Source organism: Acomys russatus, chromosome 12 (genome assembly GCF_903995435.1).
Source record: "Acomys russatus chromosome 12, mAcoRus1.1, whole genome shotgun sequence".
Taxonomy (NCBI): domain Eukaryota; kingdom Metazoa; phylum Chordata; class Mammalia; order Rodentia; family Muridae; genus Acomys; species Acomys russatus.
Genome location: NC_067148.1, coordinates 16,755,290 through 16,776,024, shown reverse-complemented (window position 1 = coordinate 16,776,024; position 20,735 = coordinate 16,755,290). Strand labels below are relative to the sequence as shown.

General features: G+C 45.8%; 1 protein-coding gene across 4 annotated transcripts in view; it reads right to left on the bottom strand.

Annotated features, from left to right (window-relative positions):
* Positions 1–5,684: 5,684 nt before the first annotated feature.
* The window catches only part of Nrp2 (neuropilin 2), a 114,970-nt gene continuing 99,919 nt past the window's right edge, over positions 5,685–20,735 (bottom strand). For 2 of the 4 annotated variants that reach the window (XM_051153920.1, XM_051153921.1), the window contains exons 16-17: positions 8,492–8,542; positions 5,685–6,062 (exon numbers count right to left, since the gene is read on the bottom strand). In XM_051153920.1, the coding sequence (XP_051009877.1) occupies positions 5,758–6,062; positions 8,492–8,542 (356 nt within the window). In that variant the 3' untranslated portion in view covers positions 5,685–5,757. The remainder of the gene's footprint in view (positions 6,063–8,491; positions 8,543–20,735) is intronic. The other 2 variants (XM_051153922.1, XM_051153923.1) reach the window with 1 other exon arrangement.

The window sequence follows — 20,735 nt, the reverse complement described above, 5'->3', positions numbered from 1 at the left end:
AAATAAGATGCCGGGCAGCAGATAGGATGTGGAGAAGCTTATTGTAGAAGCGCGGGGAGAGCAGGAAAGCAGAAAGGGCGCCCCAGACAGAATGAGGAGAGAAAGAGACAGAGAGCAAGAGAGAGAGAGAGAGAGAGAGAGAGAGAGAGAGAGAGAGAGAGAGAGAGAGGGTAGGTTTGTCCTTTTATATCCTGGGCACCTGGCACACCTACTGGCAGGCAGGTGATGACATCATAGGTTGCCTGGCTGCCTGGAGGTAGGCATGCTAATGGTGCCTGCTGTCTAAAAGGTATAGGATGGAGGGACTAGAAGCCTACAGGCCAGATCCAGGTTTAGGCAACATGGTGCTGTCCAGAATGACTAAGTTAAGATGGCAGCTCCTGAATACCTGGGGAGCAACAAGTAATCAATAACCACAGCCGTCCTGTAACCAGTTCTGGGAAGTCGCTTTTGTGTGACTCTCTATAAATATTCTTGGGATGAAGAGCCTGCACTCTTTCCCAGAGTGAATGCGGCTCTGAGCCTCTTCTGTAACTTCCCAGCCCCTCCCAACCCTCCATCTCTGGACCCAGGGTGTTCATGTTTCCTCAGACTAGTGGTGGCTTTGTCTGTTTGTTTATTTTGCCATCTATTGGTACTTTATCTCCTTTTTGGCCAAATCATATTTCATTGTATGAATATTTTTAATTTCTTCAACTGGACATCAGGATTTTATTCTGTTTTAAAAGAAGATTTGCTTCTTCTTATTATTATTTTTAATGTGTCTGTGGATATGTCTCCTTATGAGCATGTGTGTAGGTGCCAATGGAGGCCAGAAGAGGGTACTGACTACACAAGGAAATGTAAACCCCTCATCAAGGAAATTTCCCTTTGCAAGGGATGGAGACCATTATAGAAAAGCACAACCAACCAAAATGTAGAGTTGTGGAGCCCAGTTGGGGACATATCTATAAAACACTCCTGCACCGAAACCTAAGGGAATATTGTGGAAGAGGGGGCAGAAAGATTGTAAGAGCCAGAGGATCAGAGAGTTTTCTGTGAGAGTGTGTCTCCTAGTAATGTCAGCAGTTCCACCCATAGAGTCTCACCAACACGAGTGCCTAAAAATGATCTTAACAAGGACAACACCTGTAGACATGCTGATGTGAATGGGGAAAGACCACAAGGCCTAAACTCTACACAGAATAGTCTTCCCCAGGGAAGGGCACACCAATTGGTTATTCAATTGCAAATAGTCAGCCCTGAACACATACATACAAGTAATGTTATGCTGATTATATTTAGGAGGGAGAGAGAGGGTGTATGTGTGTGTGTGTGTGTGTGTGTGTGTGTGTGTGTGTGTGTGTGTGTGTGTGTAACAACAATTAATGGAAAAAAGGACTATAAATTTGAAAGAGCATATAGAGGGGTATATGAGAGGGCTTGGAGGGAGGAAAGAGAAGGAGGAATGATGTAACTATAATTCCAAAAATAAAAGAAATAATTGAAAAAGAAAAAAGAAAAGAAAGAAAACATAACCCATGGAATGGAAGAAAGCATCTGGAAATCATATATTGAATTAGGGACTAATACCCAGACTATAGAGCAGAGATTCTTAAGGCAGAGAGGGCAACAGGATTCCCCAGTGGGTTTTTTTGAAACAGAGAACCCCTAGGCTCTGTCCCCAGAGCTTCTCATTCATTAGATCTGGGATAGCACCCAAAATGTGCATTTCAAGTAAGCTCCCGACTGATGCCAGTGCTGCTGGCTGGGGGCCATGCCTGGAGCTCTCTCCTAGGCCTTGGAGGCACCAGAGAGGTTGAGAATGAAGTGGGAGAAGAGAGAAGGTAGCAAGGCCTCTGAAATGGCGGAGCCAAGGGTGGCAGGATAGTAGGAAGGATTGTAGCTTCTGCAGTCTACTGGGTAAGACCTACAGCTAGTTAGTTATTCCATCTGGCCAGATGAGGCATTGTGTATTTCAGAATATCTCAATTTTATAAAATGCCAACAAGTTTTACAACCCTACTAACTCCAGTGTCGAGTCATATTATCTTAAGGGAATGACCAGCCATTTCAGTTTACCCAGAATTAAAGGCGTTTGTATTCTCTCCAAATTCATATATTGAAAGTCTGACTTCTTATGAGATGGGATTAGAAAGAGGTCATGGGGCCTTGGATGGTAATGCAGTTTAGATTCAGTTGCAAGGGTGAGGTTAATGCTCTTATAAGAAGAAACAAAACAGAACAAAGAAACAAAGAAGAGGAAGAAGAAGAAGGAGGAGGAGGAGGAGGAAGAAGAAGAAGAGGAAGCAGACAGAAACTCACCAAGGAAAGGCTAGGCAGCCAATGGAGGGAAGGTAGCTCTCTACAAATTAGGACAACACCAAATATGCTGGTACCTTGAGCTTGACCGTCTTAGCCTCTAGGACTAGGAGCATTATTTGGTTAAGTCACCTGCTCTAGGGCATCCTGCTTTAGTAGTCCAAGATGATGAACATGAAACTTTGAGTGGTAAAATCCTGGGAAGTCTCCAGCATATGGGACCACCTGGTTCCTCAAATCCCAGCTCTTTTTGTCTCCAACAAAGACAATGCAGGAAAAATAGCTCTGGTGTAATGTTTATTTAAATAGTAATCTTAAAAAGACTTTGTACAAATCATATAAACACGGTTTGACATTGTTTATTTTTTACATTGAAGAATCACAGTAAAAGCTCTCGAGTTTCCGTGATCTGGCTCAGCCAGTGAATGGTCAAACACCTTTAACCGCACACCCTGGGAAAGCTTCGCTTGTTTTCTTGTCATTCATGCTCATTTCTTGGACCCTCATCCCTGTTAACTCCCCATCCCCACAAAAGAGAGAAAGCAACCCTGTGGTCCTGCGGACCGCTCAGTCCGGGAGAGCGTGGAGGTAATGTGTCATTCAGTACAAGGCAAAGAAAAAAAAAGGAGATCAATACTGTGAATCGGGTTTCCCAAAGGGAGCAATTCAAGGAAATGGGCCAGCTAGCCTACCTGCAGCCAAGGATAACAAATGCACCAAGGTGTCCCCTGCCCACGTTAGAATCAGACCTAGCTGTCTTTCTTCACATCTTACAAACAGACCAGCCTTCAGCCTTGGTGAGGTATCTACACGTAGCCCTGGGGACTCTGCTTCTTTTTAGGCCTCTGAGACTGACCACCCAGAGCCTCAAATCAGCCAAAGGGAAACAGACTCAGGACATGTAGAGGGATGCAGTTTAAGTAGCACTTAACTTAGAACCACAGGCCTTAGACAGGGCTGGTCTTTGGGGATTTATAGTAAAATGGTCCACTGGGCACGAGAGGGCCAGCGCCCTCCAGAGTGGGCACTTCTCTCCTCCCTGGAAGCTCCCAGTTTTGTTTTTTTAAAAAATCCTAGCTGCATGGGAGGAGGAAGAAGAGGGTGAGCTAATCACAGACTTTCTTTTACTGCATGCCTGGTTCAGAGGGCTCATAATGCTAAGCCCCCCCCAGGGGAGGGCCTTGACAGATTAACTTTTCACCTCTACCACTGTGCCAACGAGTGCCAAGATCAGCAGTAACACTCAGGCTCTATGTCAAAGTCACAAGACCAGCACTGAGTCCCACGTGACCACTCACATACACAGTAGATACAGAGAACTCAAAGGCGCGAAAAGACACACACATGTGAATAAATAGCTGTCGGTAGGACTGTTCCCTCTCTGCATACAAAACACTGCGACACTACCATCTGAACTAGCATCTTCATAAGTTAACATTTAAAGGAACCAGCCAGTCCCATTCACCCTACCCCTTTTGTCTGGGTACAAGACAAATGAAATTGTGGGTGACCACAGCAGCACAAAAACGGTCAGACAGTTTACCACCGGTATGCAACAGTCTGGGCATACTGGTGGGGCTTATAATGTGTTTCTAGGGCACAATCTTTAGGCATTAACACAGAGTCAAGACCTGGGTCCTGATGGGGACAATCTTACCCTTCACACAGTTTCATTCTGTTCCTGACAGCTCCCTTCCCGGAGTCATCTAGGGCTCTGATTTTCCCCGGGTAGCAAGACTTATTCCACTGTGGGTCAGCGGTGGGTAGAGGAGCTGGGAATGGAGTCACTGGGGTGAGAGGAGGAGGAAGGACAAGGAAAAGGAGGAGGAAGAGGATGAGGAGGAGGGGGAAGAGAGGAGGAAGAGAGGCGGAGGAATGCCTTAACTTGTGAGACAGTTGTGATTCCTACCTAGAGGAAAATACATTTTTCTTCATTGTTTTCAAGGCACTTAATAAAAAACACATAAACTGCTGTGTGTGTGTGTGTGTGTGTGTGTGTGTGTGTGTGTGTGTGTGTGTGTGTGTGTGTGTGTACATGGCACATATGTGTATGAAAAAGAACTGAAATCTCCTGGGGTTGAAGCAGTCTGGTAAACCGCCTCATCAACAGCACTTGCTGACTTGTGGGTAGAAATAACTTACGCATGTCTTTGAGCTTACATCCCTGCAAGGAGGTAGCCTCCCCACAAGAAATCAAAGTTGATAACCTATCAAGGAGACTGAGTCAACAAACCGTCTCTGTCTAAGTCTTCCCAATACAGGCTGGGCTTCTCTTTCCTTCTCCTTTGTTGTTGTTTTTCCATCTAGTGGCTGGGAGGAAGCATGTCAACAGCCTAATTTCCCACCCTGCTCTGAGAACAGAGACTTGAAAATCTCTCTCTCTCTCTCTCTCTCTCTCTCTCTCTCTCTCTCTCTCTCTCTCTCTCTCTCTCTCTCACTCGCTCGCTCTCTCGCTCTGTGTATGTGTGTATGTGTGCATGCACTGCATGTGTGTATGCTGCACGCATATGTGAATATATGTATATGTTGTAGAAGAACTAAGAGGAAAAAGAAAAGGCAAAGCCACCAGCAGAGGCTCCCCAAGGGACACCCCACAGCCACACACTCTGGGTCTAGATTGAGGAATGGCCCCCAGTCGTCAAAGCATTTTAAGGCTTGTCTGTGTCTAACCGTAGAGGGGTGTCTCTGGATCCTGGTGTATGAAATTTCTGTTCTGGTTTGTTTTAAATCATAAATAAGAAAGAATTGTTCAAGCTGACCCTAAAATGGCAATCTTCCCCTGGATTAAAAAAAGTTAAAGGCAATAACATCCTACTTTAATATGCTAGGAGTGCAAACAACAGCTCCTAGGGTTGGCTGGCAGAATCTGAACACACCTCAGCAAGTCTCTTGAGTTGTGAGAACATCCGAGGGTAAACTAAGCTGGGTGGCTTTTGTTTTTGTTTTTTTGTTTTTAAGTTTCATTTCTCAAGATGGAAGGGCCGCAAAGGCCCTTTGCTTTTCAAGTGTTGTTTATAAAGAGAGGCAGAGAGCAACGGTCAGCTCCCCGCTTCTCCACTGGATAAGCCACTCTCCTCTGCCTCTTTGACTTGCTCACAGACCAAAATAATAAAATATAACAGTAACAATCGTAATCATAACAAACCCACAAACGAAATAGAACTGTGACTCCAAAGAGATGCGCTCCCGTCTTTGTCCCGGCAGAGAACACGGCCCAGTTTCTGCATTAACTAGGCCACCACAGTCCTCGGTGGGTGACAATCCCCTTTACGGCTGCATCTCCCTTTCTCCCTAGACCGGCCTGTCTGTCCTGTCCATACCTTCAATATTCTGGATCGCTTTGATCGAGATTATGGCATTCAGTTTCCAAATAAAAAAAAAAAAAAAAAAAGATGTAATCTTCACTAGCCCCTCTCACTGGAATGAAACGTCAGAAGCAATGCAGGAAGTGATCGGTCACGCCTCTGAGCAACATTTCTGGTGGTTCATCTTGACCTTGTGCTTGAGGCCATCGTAGAGCTCAAAGTTGTAGTTCTCCAGTGTGGTGCAGCTCCGAGAACTCAGGCCAGAGTAGGAACAGGTGCAGTAGAGGAGGAGCCCCGCGCAGGTGGCCCCCAGCAGGACGCCCAGCGAGCTCATGGCGATGATGGTGATGAGAATGGGATCCAGTGTGTACAACCAGCTCTTTTCTTTGCCAGATGACGGGCCGTCGGCCCCTGAGGTATGGGATGAAGAGTTGTTCCAGTCTCCCTCATACTCATCTATGGCACAAAATACACAAGACTGTAGGCATGGAGACAAAACTGAGGCTCCCCAGACCCGAGTCATTTTAGGGCTTAGCGGTAAGCAGCCAGGCACCTGGGCATCTTGCTAGACCTTAGCTGTGACATCTGGGGCATATAACCTAACCCCTTCTCTGACTCCTGACTCCATTCTCTCATCTGTAAAGTGGAGGTAGTAATAAAACAGCCTCCCTGGGTTGTTAAGAGGATTAAATGAACTAATAATTGTCAAAATAATTGCCAAGTATTTGCAACCCAACACATAGTAAGAATCTCTCTCTCTCTCTCTCTCTCTCTCTCTCTCTCTCTCTCTATATATATATATATATATATATATATATATACACACACACACACACACACACACACACACACACACACACACACATATTATATAACTTTATTTATTTATACCAGTTATCCCATGCTGGCCTTAAACTTGCCACTACTTCATGAGTGGTGGGATTACAGGCGTGCACCACCACACCCAGTTTTATGTAGTGTTAGGATCAAACTCAGGGCTCCACACATGCTAGGAAAGCACTTTGCTGACTGAGTTGCAGCCCCAGGCCCTACATATTTGATCTTTAAGGGCTGGTGATATACATAGCTGGTGGTCGAGCACTCGCCTAAAATGGGTGAGGTCCTAAGTTCAGTCCGCAGTACCAAAGAATAAATAAATAGATAGATAGATAAATAAATATTTCATATTTAAGTAGCCTGATTTATATTATATAAGTTCAGGTTTGGTTTTGTTTTACCCTCATGCACCACCACTCCGAGGTATCTCCATCCCCCAGGTTTTAACAGACTCTTCTAGGTAACAGGCACACTTTTTTTTGTTTGCCTTCTCATCCCTCACTTCCAACTCCTTCAAGTTAACTCAAAGGTCAGGCTGAGCTTGTTTTCATATCACGAGTTTCTCCACTTAGTGACCCTGGCCATGGAAGTAGCAGATTTTCTTTCTAGCCCTCAGACCTCCCTTGACACGTGTACTTTATTGGTACAGGTTAAATTGGCCTCCACCGTCCTTATTTAAGCTCAAACCCTTAGGACTTGATTAGAATGTGATCTTACTGGGAGTCAAGGCCTTTGCCCAGCAACAAGAAGAGGCCATTAGGCTGGGCCCTAACCCAATCTGACTGGCACCCCCCCTCCCATGGAAAGGGAGAACATAGACACGGGCAAATACAGAAATAGTCATGCACAAGCCAGCAAGTGGGAGGAGGGGGAGAGAGAGAGAGGGAGGGAGAGGAAGGGAGGTGGGGGGGGGAATGCGGGGGGGGGGAAATAGATACCCTCATAGCTTTCAGAAGGAACCAGCCTTGTCCGTACCTTCTTTTAGGACAAGGCTGCAAAGCAGTAAGAAAATACATTTCAGTGGGTGGAGCAACTCAGTTTGTGGCCTGGCTACAGTCGACTTCAGAAAAGGGCATCTTTATATGTCTACTGCTGGAGCAAGGCATGACTGCATGCAGGACCCCACTCGTCAGGGTCCCCCTAAGAATGCCAGAAGGAAGGCACTGACTGTTAGTGTCACCTACTTGTTAGTAGGTGCTGAAACCAAGGATTGGAAGGACCTGGATGACCAGGCAACTCACACTAGGCAGTGAGCAAGCAGTTAACACAGGGCCAGGAGTCAGGTTCCGGCACCCTCCACCCAGTGCTTTGCACTTTAGCACTTCTGTTCTCAGGGCAGGCTCCCTGTAGGCCAGCTGTTCGCCTTTGCCCATAAAAGGAGAAGTGGAGTGGGTTTTGCAGGGACATCCTGCAGCCCGCAGACAAGGTGTTGTTTGGGTTTGTCACTCTAGTTTCTATAACTACGCTTGAAGTTTCTGATTAAGGTCAGGTTAAAAGCAACTGCTCTAGGAATTGCTCTCCTAAATGTTCAGACTTGGTCTGAGGTTGGTCTGTGAGTGGGATCCTAGAGATCGGGCCTGGTGTTTATATAAGCAAGTTCTGACATCTTGGAGAGTATTAGAAGTTTCCCTGTGAGCAGCGGGATTGAGGTGTCCAGATAATTCATTCAGGCCTTTTTGTGGAGGAGATCATTGCGGGGGTGGGGGGGGTTAGGGAGTGTCAATCAGTGACAGCAAAGAGGATGAGGGTCAAGCAGTGACAGCAGAGAGGGGCTCACTTAACTCTTCTAGAGAAAGTTGCCAGAAATGGGGCGAAGGGGCTGCTTCAGATTAGGCCAAGGGAATCAGCCCAACTTTCTACATGCGGAGATTTGACCCTGGCAAAGTCATTGACGGGTCCTTCATTCTTCCCTGGGTTCTTTCCACTTATATTTCTGATTGGTAGTTCTAAATTTGGGTCTTCCAATAGTCAGAACATTATTTTTGTTGACGTTTTTATAACCAAAGTTTGAATTTCATGATTATCTGTTAAATCACAGTAATACCCACCATCAATTTCATCTTCATAGCCCTCGCCCCCATGGATTTCTGGGATGTCCACTATTAAGATAAAAAAAAAGAAAAAAGAAAAAAGGAAAACACATTCACCAATTTACCAGAAATTCGATTGTCACAACTAAAAGGCAAAGAGCCAAGCACTGTGGTAAGCTTCTAGAGAACCACACCCATTTTAAGACCACTCTGCATGCACACCGCTACGTTATTTCTCCTGCAAAGAAGCTTTCTTCGAACAATAACCAGAAAAGCAAACTATGAAAGGTCACATCTTCAGTGGCAAGTAAGCTCTGGCACGTGTGTTTTCATAACTGTCATTCATTGCCTGCTGAGAGTTGGGCTTTATAGTTAGGGCCCTGAGCTCCTATGTACATCCCCAGCCACCAGTACAACAACAGATGTTTAGTGTTGCAAACTGCGTCTCCCCATATGCGTGTACCTAAGTAGACACAAAGTGCTGGACTCATCCTCCTCTGGATCCCAAAAAACACATGGCAATTGAAGGAAGTCATGTTTCATCTTCAGATAGCTTGATAGAAAAGAACTGGGAAGGATGTTTTAATACCCACCATGGCTCTCCTATCTGTGCTATTATCTCTTGTCTTCCCATTGCAGGCTTTTTTTGTGTGTGTGTCATCCCCGCCCCTCAACCCCACCCATCATTTGGAGCAAATCAAACATCAACACCCGATTTGACTAATCCAGGCTTGAGTAGAGGTAAGTTAATTTACTTGGAAAATTTCCAGTATTATTATTGCCCATCTTTTTCTTTTATATTGTTACTTGCAGGATATATAATATGGGTATTTTTATGCACAAAACTGTCCAATTTATAGAAATCAAAACCAATTAAAATTACCCGTCTGTATGCTCAAGCAAGCCGGGCGTGGTGGCACACACCTTTAATCCCAGCACTCAGGAGGCAGAGGCAGGTGGATTGCTGTGAGTTCAAGGCCAGCCTAGTCTACAAAGTGAGTCCAGGACAGCTAAGGCTACACAGAGAGACCCTGTCTCGGGGGGAAAACAAAACAAAACAAAACAAATAAAATGCTCAACCATTTAAAAAAAGAGTCCAATATGTGATAATAAGCAAGGCCTTCTCATTTCTGCCTATGTCTCAAGCTAATTAGGACACTCAAAACCTCAAAGAGCCGAAGTAACAACAAGGAGAGAGAACTGTAGACTACATGCAGAGTCTCGCGCATCAGCATCAAATAGCAGAGACCATCTCCTTGACAAACCGAGGATGGATCCATCCCTGTCACCATGGAAGTCTACTCATTTCCAATCATAATAAAAGTCTTCTCTGTTCCTGCCTGGCCAGAGTGCTAAAGCGCGTTCAGCCTCAGGAAAAGGACACACAGAACAACCTGCCAAGATCCACTCGAAAGGACCAATGCCATGTGGCACTAATCCTCTACAGTCCAGCCTGTTTCTGGCATGCTCTTAGCATAGAAACTGGCACCTGCGGGCCATGCCAGCTTTCCCACCTCGATGCCCAGCTCCTGCATTATTCTCCAGGCCCTGACAAAACAGGCTGTTTCTTTGGAATGACGATGCGAACATGATTCAACAAGACGCAGGCGGTGTCTGTCGCAGGGATCACACCGAGCTTGTGAAAGTCAACCCAGACTTCTTTAAAGAATAAGACTATATACTTTAAACAAAAAGAACCTGGGAAAAAAGCTCACATTTCTGACACTAATCACTTCAATGGGAAGCTCACATGTCTTAGCATCTTCACGATTAGAAGTTACAGAATACTGGATATGAATATGTGAGTCAGACTAGGGCAAGAACCACGGGGCTCTTACTTGGGGGCCAAACTCTATACTTCATTGAGGTGTCCGGTCTCTGCCAAAAACAAGAAAAATTCTTGGAGGCTGGAGTGTCACCTCACTCCATCTTACACCCCGGAGAAGAAGACCAAGGCCACCACTGATCACAGATGAGGGAGGGGTGGATGCGGCATTGATCTTGAAGAGAAAAGGGTAAATGGATGGCAGTGACGGTGAGGACACTTTTTTTCCTAGGCCTGTTGTCTCTAGAGGCCGAGGACCGGTTGAGATGGTTTCCTAAGAACTGGCCCATCTCTTAAGTTTCTAAGGAGTCGATCGCTCAGTCCCAGCTGAGCCTCTGCACCTGGGAAATGAAAGGCCACTTAGAGTAAGGAAGACTTCAGTGGCTTGGCTCTGCCTTGGACTGACCACCAGTCCCAGGAATTTGGTGAGTGGGAAGAGGTCAAGAAAAGGATAAACTAATCAACGTTTTCAAAATCCCATCTGTTTGCCAAGCCTTCAAGAGAGAATAGCACACTGGGGAAAACCCGAATAAAAGGAACATTTGTACGAAAAGCAATTCACTTTGATAGCAGTTTCTCCAGTCCCTCTGCTCATGTTCTTGATATCTGTATTTGATTAAGAATTTTTTTTTTTTTTCTCTCAAAAGTCTCTTTGCTCTTCACTGGCCACTTGCTTTTTCCAGTTGCGGTCACTAGATAAAACTAGGGTTGCTTTTGTTGGTTGGTTGGTTGAAGGTGGTTAATACGGGGTGTGTGTGTGTGTGTGTGTGTGTGTGTGTGTGTGTGTTCTGGAGTTCTGGCAAAGACAAAGCAAGAGAGGGAAGGGCAGTTGCCATCACAGAGTCCAGAAGGAGGGGTCCTGGCTCCCACATGAGGCAGGAAGAAGGATGAGTTGGAGCTCCAGGCAAGGAGTGAGGCAGCAGCTGTGTGGGAGGGAGAAATGTCAGCCCCGGGATGCTGTGCCAGCTGGGGAACTGAGGACAGGTTGGAGATGACAAGGATTTAGGATATAATGGCAGTGGGGGACACACTTGGAGAAGATGATCAAGAAACTGTGTGAGTGGTAATGTGTGTGTGTGTGTGTGTGTGTGTGTGTGTGTTTGAGTGTGAGCTAGGCTAGGGAGAATGAAAGGAGCCACACCTCCCAGCACTACAGGCCAGGAAGAGATCTCACCACCCACAGGACTTCCACTTTCAACCTTTGTGCTCCCGTGACCCTGGTTTCTTCTTGGTCCCTCTGTGGAGTCAGTCTCAGACCAGTCTGACTACAAAGGCTGACTGCTAACCCTCAAGGCTTCAGGCAGCGGCTACCTCGCCCACTTGGATACTTAAACGGAACTGGAGAACTGGACTAATGGGAGCATTGAGACTTGTTCAGTTTCTCTGGGTAGGTAGTGCATTGCACTACCACAACTCTCTCTCTCTCTCTCTCTCTCTCTCTCTCTCTCTCTCTGTGTGTGTGTGTGTTTGTCTCTTTCTCTCTCCCTCTCTCTCTTCAGTGCACACTCACATGTGCGTACACATGGTGGTAAAAAGACAGCCTCAAATATCACCTTGTCTTCCTTCCTTTCTTTCTTTCTTTCTTTCTTTCTTTCTTTCTTTCTTTCTTTCTTTTCTTTCTTCTTTCTTTGATACAGTCTCTTAGAGCTTGTTAATTCAGCAAGCCTAGATGGCCATTGAGCCTCAGAGATCTGTCTCCCCATATCCAGTGCTGGGATTATAAGCATGTATAATTATATCCACGCAGACGACTGAAAGCGGGGTTAGATATAGTTTGAGCAACCAAGGCAGCAGAGTTGCCACCACTTCAGAAAGGAAAACAACCCAACTCACAAAACCCCCGGCCACTTTCACCTCGAAATGAAAATCCAGGGCCCAAGAGTCATGTTGTTTCCTCGGGTCGCCTTTCTTTTTTGCAAGATCAAGAGACAGTAGGTACAAGACGAAGAGTGTCTCAAGTTCCTGCCTACATCTGATTATGTTGTGTTTTTAGAAGGAGAGACACAGTAGCTAGTTATTTAAACCTCTCTGGACTGCTCCAGGAACTGCCTCACTGTGGAAGAGTCAAGTACAGCAGTGCCCTGGTCAGCCCTCTGTAGCAGCCGCGCCTAGTCACAAACAGCCTCCTCTAATGAAAAGTGTTTTTCTCCTAAGAGTCCCTGGAATACTGCCTGGTACTGTCAGACCACCCATGCTAGTCAGAGGGGACACCCCTCCACACTCCTGCCTGCAGCTGGGAAACCCCCACCAACCTAGACTTAGCTCTTAGGAATCCCCCCCCCCTTTTCCCTCCCTTCCTCCCTCCCCCTCCCCATCGCTGCCCTCTCTCTCTCTTCCCCTCCCTCTCTCCATCAGGATTCTCAGGGGTTAACACTCCTTCATTTGTTTGCCTTTCTGCAGTTTCTAACAGGAAACTCTCAGCCTCTGCCACTTGTTATGCTGTGGTCTACTGCAAACCTGTCGGCCTTGACGGTGCTCTGTGTGTACTTTCTGCATAGTAAAAGGAACTTCACAAGATTGCTGGGGGGAATGGGCAGTGTGCTTCAAACCACTGGCTGCCTTTAGATCATGTAAGACAGTCCATCCGTGGGCCACTTGCACAGGATCATTTCGGAACACTGATACGCCCTGATTTTCTTCAACAAGAGCTTTTCATGACAACCCTGAGCAGGGGCTTAAGAAAACCAGGCTTGCCACCCAGAGCATGGGACAAAGACACTCAGAGGAATGCTTGGCATGAGCATTGCTCTGTACCTAAACAGAGGCAGCACTGGGCATACGGGAGCTCCGGGCCAGGAGCAGATGCCCAGCCCTCCATTCAGTCCCAGGTGTCACGCCTCTGCCCATCCTCACCTCCCTGAGTCCACTCTGTGCTCCTTTGCGCTGAAACCCCAATATTAGCATTTCTTTTTTCTTAGGAAAAAAAAGATTAATTTTATTTTGTTTTAGTATATGTATGTTTGTGTAAGTGCACGCGGCACATATATGTGAGTGCCCAAGGAAGCCAGAAGAGGGTGTTGAAATGCCTGGTGTTGGAGTTACAGGTGGCTGTGAGCTGGTCATCTACAAGAGCAGCACACATTCCTAACAGCTGAGCTATCTTTCCAGCCCCCTCCCTGCCCCGCCCCCCCCCATCATTTGCCTTTCTGATAAGGGTGGACATGCACAAGGAGACTTCTAAACACAGGAGCTCTGTCATCCCACACTACTCACTGACCATTCCTTAGCCCAGCCCCCATCCTTTCTGATGTCATTGAGCACATGGAAGGTGCAGGGCACTGGGAGTCACGGAGTTCCACATTTTCAACACTTGTTTGTTTGACTTAGGAACTACTGCTGTTTACTGGAGACCCGGGGCGGGGGAGGGATGGGGGGGTGGGGAGGGGGAGCTGATGAAGTGGATACCGTGTGCCCCTCGTCCTAAGTCTCCATCTTAACTGGGTTTAGGCTAATAACGTCTTAAGGGAAGCCAGTCTCAAGCCTGCTGAAACCACTAACATTCAGCTAGCTTTGAGAGAATGTAAAGGCCTCTTACAGGTGCCCTCTTGGCATGTTAGCTCCTGCAGGCACCAGGTGTCATCACTTCTCTTTTAGAGGTGAGTTGGGCAGGGGAAGAAGGCAGAACACAGGAAGCCAATGCTAAAATCAGGGTGAGGCTGAAAGCAAGCTACAGACTCTCAACACCTTGTGCACAGCCTCTGATTTACTCGGGATGTGCTTTTGGTTGCTTAGCCCCGCCCTTTGGATTTAATTCCAAGTTCCTGAAGCCCCCCCCCCCCCCCAGCCAGCTAAATCAATGGGTCCTTCAGGTGGAAGTCGACTTCAGAAAATTCTCTCAGCCGTTCTGTTTTATTGTATCTTATTCTAGGTTTTTTTTTTTTACCCCCCAAGCAGGAAACACAACACTGAGATCTCAATAAACCAGAAATAATGGAGGGCCAAGGAGATATTTCTTGGCACTTCGAAATGTTTAATTTGGTTTAGCATTTCATATTGGCAGAGGGTTCTCCCTCCCCACTACAGTTAACTTCCCTAATTCAGTTTGCTCATCCCCAGAGCCAGAAGTGAGGAGCCAGAAGTTCACATGTTGAACAGACTTTGCCAAATCTGCGTTAAAAACTCGGGTTACTTAAGAGCTGTTGATCTCTGGTTGGCTTTGGCCTGACTTTAGAAGCCTACCTGAAGATCCTTTAGTGTGGATTTTTAATCTTTCATGGTAAGGCCAAAGGTAGGAAAGGTCTCAGGGGGAAAACAAACAAACAATTTGGAATTTTTCCATGTGATTTCCATTAGGAAAAGACAAAGGGGGTTGGTATGAGATGACTGGGAGAAGCCTTGTCTTGTAGGCAGTCATTATTTTCTATTGTTTTTAGTTAAAACTAGGAAGAAACCCTAAAAAGACTTGGATATACTAACTGCAAATGACGAGGCTATGAAGTGACCTAGAAGTGACCTAATAATACACGCAAGCCTGGGCACAGATGAGCAGCTGGGCCCCGAAATTCTCCACTGAGCCTCAACAATGGCATGAAAATAAGAAAAATGCAGCCAGTGAAATGTTTAACTATAACATAGACAGGCTTACAAGACAGGGGGAGACAATTTTGAATTCTTTTTTTTTTTTTTAAACCAACTAAGTCTTTGAAAACACAGATATTCTCCATCCCCCCAAAGTAGGTTTGTCAACAAGCAATTGGCTCTTTGTGCGTTTCTGTTGGCTCATTCCTGTTAAGGAACGGTGGAGGGGAAGGCACGGAGAACCTCAGGGGGGAAAGCCCTGTACCTCTCTCCCTGTATTCCTAGAGATGGAAAGGAAAAGAATTCTTCTAGATTTATTTGCCAGAGATTTTTCTTGTCCTAGTGGGATTTTTTTGACATTTCTTATGTCCCAGAGTCCCAGTAATCAAGAGATACTGTGTCAGTCAGTCTGTCATCACAGTGACCAAATGCCTGTGAGACACAAGTGAAGGGGGAGCCAGCCACTTGCTTTGCCTCATGGTGGTGCCAGGGGTCTTAGTCAGCAGTTGCTTTGTCCCATCACTCTGGCTCTCAGTGAGGCAGAGGACATGGTGAGATGGGAAAAGGAGATTAAAGCTGTTCATCTTGTGGTAAGCATCTCATCGGGAAGCAGAGAGAGAGAGAGAGAGAGAGAGAGAGAGAGAGAGAGAGAGAGAGAGAGAGAGAGAGAGAGAGACATGGGAAGTGGTGAAGGACAAGATAGACCACTCAGAGGCACATCCCAGTAACTTTCTCCAACCACATCCCACATTCTAATAGCCTGTTCAGTATTTACTTTAACCCACTGATGATGTCAGTACCCTCATGTCACCAGCATCTCTCCCTTTGACACCTGAGCTTTGGGGGGCATTTTATTACCCAAACCATAAAGTGAACTTTACAAGAAACATCAGGTAGAGTGGTTTGGTGCAACCTTGGTCAAGAAGGATGAGATGTTTGAAGAACCAAAATTCTATCAACTTCTGTTGTGGAAATGAGTATTTTCTAAAAGGTAAGCAAATGCCACTACCTCTGCTCCCATGCATGTCACCAAGAAAATTCATTGTTCTTATGAGATGGGCTCTGGCTATGCATTCTTATAATCAAGAATGAGGTGCTTAGCAATATAATTTTACAGAGGCCGGAAGATACTACTCTCAATCCTCTCATGAGATGAATTTCTCCAGCTGTATGCTGGGGCCTGGGAACTACCATCTCAGCAGGCAGAAAGAATCTGTTGGCTCTAGATTTGTCTTTGTACAAGAACATTTCTCTTTGGAGGAAATTCCAAGTAAGCATTTGACCCATGGTTCTTCTGTGAGAAGGTATACAAAGAAGGATGGTAGAAAGTATAAAGATGCCAGAGAAGAAAGGGGACCACCAAGATAGGGGAAGGGGAAAATGAAGACGAACTGCACCTGGCCTAAAGGTAGAGGTGGAGACTAGGTCCTCCTTGGGAGAGCTAGATAGGCACTGGAGCCTTATCTGGAATTTCAGTCCCAACAAGTGATGATGGGCCCAACACTTCTTATGAACATTGTTGGGAGGGTCACACTTTGGTCTACATTGGGCTTGGATCAAGGTGTTACTTTTGGAGCTCTTCATGGCCTTGGTCTAGGTCCCAATGACCGTCTTCTTGTTCTCAATTCCATAGGTTGAGATTTTCTTGAGAATCAACTGAAAGGGACACAATAGTCTCTTCACATCATTACATCCTTTCTACTAGGCTTGACAGTGTGAGGAAGTAACAAGGACCAAAAGGGTCCTTGGTGCTAAAATGTGTTTCAATAACGAGCAGGCCATCAGCAAACAGGACTTTGGCCAGAAACAACCAGCTCGGGGACCTTTGCCCACTCCTATCATCACTGGAGCTGGCAGCTCTCTAGTGAGCTGAAGATGTGCACCCTCACCTGGATTGCAGTCTTTGCTTTGGGGAGTATTAAAAGGGATCACGTGTGTACCACTGCACAGAGAAGACAGGAGAGGACCATGTATCCAGGGCTTGACATCTGGAGCTCACCAAGTCTCACACTGGGGCTTCTTTATTTCCTGAGTCATTTACTCAAGTCTCATGCCCAAGAGGAAGGGCATCTAAGAGAAAGCCCACAAGGCACGTACATGGCCCAGCCACTCTTCCCTAGGCTCAGAGATGATGTGATATTATTATGACTGTCTTGTCTCACTTATAATGGAACTCAAGGCAGTGCTCTTGTTGGAAATAGTGTTTTGGGCTCATTACCTTTAGTATCTCCTCCTGATGTTATTCCTTGCTTGAGCTTTGCGGGGTAAACAGATTTACCTACATATCCTACCAGAGAACAACCCTGCTGCCAATGTCTTTCTTTTATTGCCAAAGCCCTGAGCCTCCTTGGAAGAAAGATCAGTGCCTCCTCTCAGTCCACAAGGTCTGTTCCTCTCAGGGCAACACCCCTTGGGGGGGCCTCTAGGACTTGAGACGTCCACTCGGCATGTGGGTCTACCTGAGGTTGCTGGAGTCATTTGGTCTGCAGTACAATGCTGTGCAATGACCTTAAAGGATATTTTTACATGAATTTTTTAGTAGAAACCATAAATAAATAACAATAAGGCACACAACACAGTCGCTCTTTGGAGAAACCAAGCAGAATTCATTAGTCATGAACAGGATTCTTTGCTGAACCCAGGGACAAAATTTGCTTGGGCCACAGCTGCCACTTTCAGAAAGGACTGTATTCTCCACAACTTGCCAGTTAAAAAAAAGTATTTTTAAGTCCTAGGGATGTACTCCCTGAGTTTCAAATTCCCTAAAACTTCCCCAAATCTTCTGTAGGAAAGGCTGTGTCTACTATGGAGAGTCACAGAGGTTAGGCAGTGTGTGCGAACATGGGAGGGGAGCCACATCCAGGTTGTCCTCTAGTTTCTGTGATTCCCCCAAGTGGAAACTGGTTCCTTCATAGATAAACCTTTGGTATTTATTTGCAATGTTCATTAAAATGCAAACAGGAATCCCCAAAGAGGCAACTTCAACAATGCCCATTGCAGTATTGATAAAAACAGTAAAAAACCAAAACAAACAACAAAAGAAAACTAGATGCAATTTGAATATGAACAACTACCCATGGGGGGCAATTAATAAATTATGCCATATCAACATAATGTGACTGGAACGGGTGGGATGAATGTGACCATGTGTACTGAAGAGTCTTCTTCAAGATGTCACCGGAGAAGTAACAGGCTGTCCAACCAAGAGCAGAAGCACTATGCTACTATGGTGTAAAACAAAATGAGTCCCAGCTAAACTAAAGCACAGGATTTGACATGAATTTGCATGCTTATAAAGGTACAAAGAAGCCAGGTATGGTGGCACACGCCTTTAATCCCAGTACTTGGGAGGCAGAGGCAGGTGGATTGCTGTGAGTTTGAGGCCAGCCTGGTCTACAAAATGAGTCCAGGATAGTCAGAGAGGCTACACAGAGAAACCTTGTCTCAAGAATCAATAAAATAAAATGAAACAAACAAACAAATAAATAAATGTACAAAGAGATGGCTTCAAATCATCTTTGTAGTCACTTTTGGGGAGGAGACTAGGGTTGGTCAACAGTAAAAAGAATCATTACCTTTTCTGTATTATTGTTCTTTTTGAAAGGTAGCCATACATGTGAACTAAGAGACAGAGAGAAAGACACACACACACACACACACACACACACAGAGAGAGAGAGAGAGAGAGAGAGAGAGAGAGAGAGAGAGAGAGAGAGAGAGAGAGAGAGAGAGAGAGAGAGAGAGAAGCTAACATCTGAGAAGCCTTCCCATGCCCCAAAACCTTGTTTGGTGTCCAGCACCCAGGCCTGCCCCGAGGCTTTCTGTTCCCAGCCTGAGGACTCTTCCCATTTCTCGGTTCGATGCCCATGAGGATTTACATTAGATTATCATTAACTATTTATAATTATATCTTGTGGCTCTTTAAGGTCAAGACGGACAACCCCAGAGCAATGACGTTACCCAGAAGAGAGGTGTTTGTGGGTCTCCCGTTGGTAGGATTTGGGGCAGAAATGGCTTCTGCTGGTCCTCTGAAGCTCCCCCATTACTTATCTCCCCCACATCTTGCTAAGACTCTGCTCTGTGGGCTGTTTCTAAGTCCTGTATCATCCCAGTTAGGATTGCTGCCATATAGAATGGCTCCAGGGGATCAGCGCAAACATACTTGGGCTCTGGCTTGTGCTCTGATGACTCTTAAGGGAGTAGATTTCTGGTTGCGGTTGACCTCAGCACAAACTCCCACACACCTAACCAAGGTGAATCTTAATTAAATCCACTTCTAGTTTCTAACTTCTTTATATAGGGCAATCTCCGCCCTGCCCCCCCCCCCCACCCACAGCCCCCTTCCAATTCTAAGATAATTAGCTGGTGTTCCCGTCTCCCCTCTTTTTTTTTTTTCTGGCTGGATTTGTTTTGTGTTTTTGTTGGGCCATCATTGAAGTGGATGAAAGGCAAATTACAGCTGCGAGAGCCCCAGTGCTCTGCACAATTAAAGAGAGGAAAAACAACAACAAAAGCCAAGCCCACACCTACCGATCTGCGCTTTGCTTCAGATGTGTGGCCACCATGCAGACAAATCAAAACTTCAAAATGAACCTCTTTTCATCACAGTTTACAAAAGGCCACAATGTTTGTGCAAAACAACCACACACAGCCCGTGAAGAGGACCACAAACTCTGTGCCACACTGGCTTGGCTGAGCTTTGGTGGTCTGGGTTAGGAGGGCAGTGTTGGAGCAAGAACACACGTTTAAGTCATAGTGAGGGCTCAGGTAGGAGCAATCATGGGGTGCTCTGGGCCTTGACATCTGCCATCTATGATGCATGGAAACATAATTCTGTAATATTTACAACTGGGCTAAGTCTGAAATGCCTGCAGGAATGTTTACTGGTTAAAGTGCTGTGAGCAACATGTGAAACTGACTCCTGCTTGACGGTCGCTATCCTCTCTGGGAGAAAGAGTACCCCTAAAAGAAGTCTTGGCACCAGAAGTCAAGGTGGAATACTCCCCAAAAGTGACTCCAAAACTGTTCAGTAATGCTGACAAAGCATAGGCTCTGACTAATCTGAATTCAGCCTGGCACATGTGCTCCTCCTAGGTCATCGCAGGCAAATGTGGACTGAGTCTGGGTCTTTGCTTGAAATAAACACTTTGAGATGCTTCCATTTTGCCTTCCTAACGGGAACAAACAGTTTTAGGCCAGCCAAATGTTACTTAGACAAAATGGGTAATTGTGCTTGGCACAGGAGAACCAGACAATGCTCTAATCATGGGCATTCAACTCTGTGCTCCCGCAGAGGGCAGATAATGACATCTACCCCGGGCCATCTGTACTAACAGCCTCCTGTGAGATCTAAGAAGCCAGGCTCCCCTCTACAATGTTAGGACAAGTTTTATATCTGAAAAGTGCTGGCTCCTGAGTCTAGGCTGTGATAGCACCTAGGAAAAGTAAGGAACCTGGCAGAAGGAAGGTCCTCCAGACAGGTCTCTAGGATCTCTAGGATCACTGAATCTCCTAGAAAGGTCCCTGGGGTGACAGCATAAATCCTCTGTGACAAAGAGGGAAAATTCTTGCTTCCTGTTGAAAAATTCAACGCCACTAGGAAGTTACCTTTCATTCATTCATATCTATCTATCTATCTATCTATCTATCTATCTATCTATCTATCTATCTATCTATCTATCTATCTATCTATCATCTATCTATCTATCTATCTATCTATCTATCTATCTATCTATCATCTATCTCCCAGAATCTCCTTCAGATTCAGATATTTACAGCTACATCGCTAACTCTTCACAGAGGTGGACCAAACCAAACCAGACCGAGCAAAAAGCTTGTCGAACGGGATCAGACTTTTGAGTAAGTCTCCTCCTGCTCAAAGCTTTTACAGCCTGTTCCTTTTACGGAAGTCTACCCTAA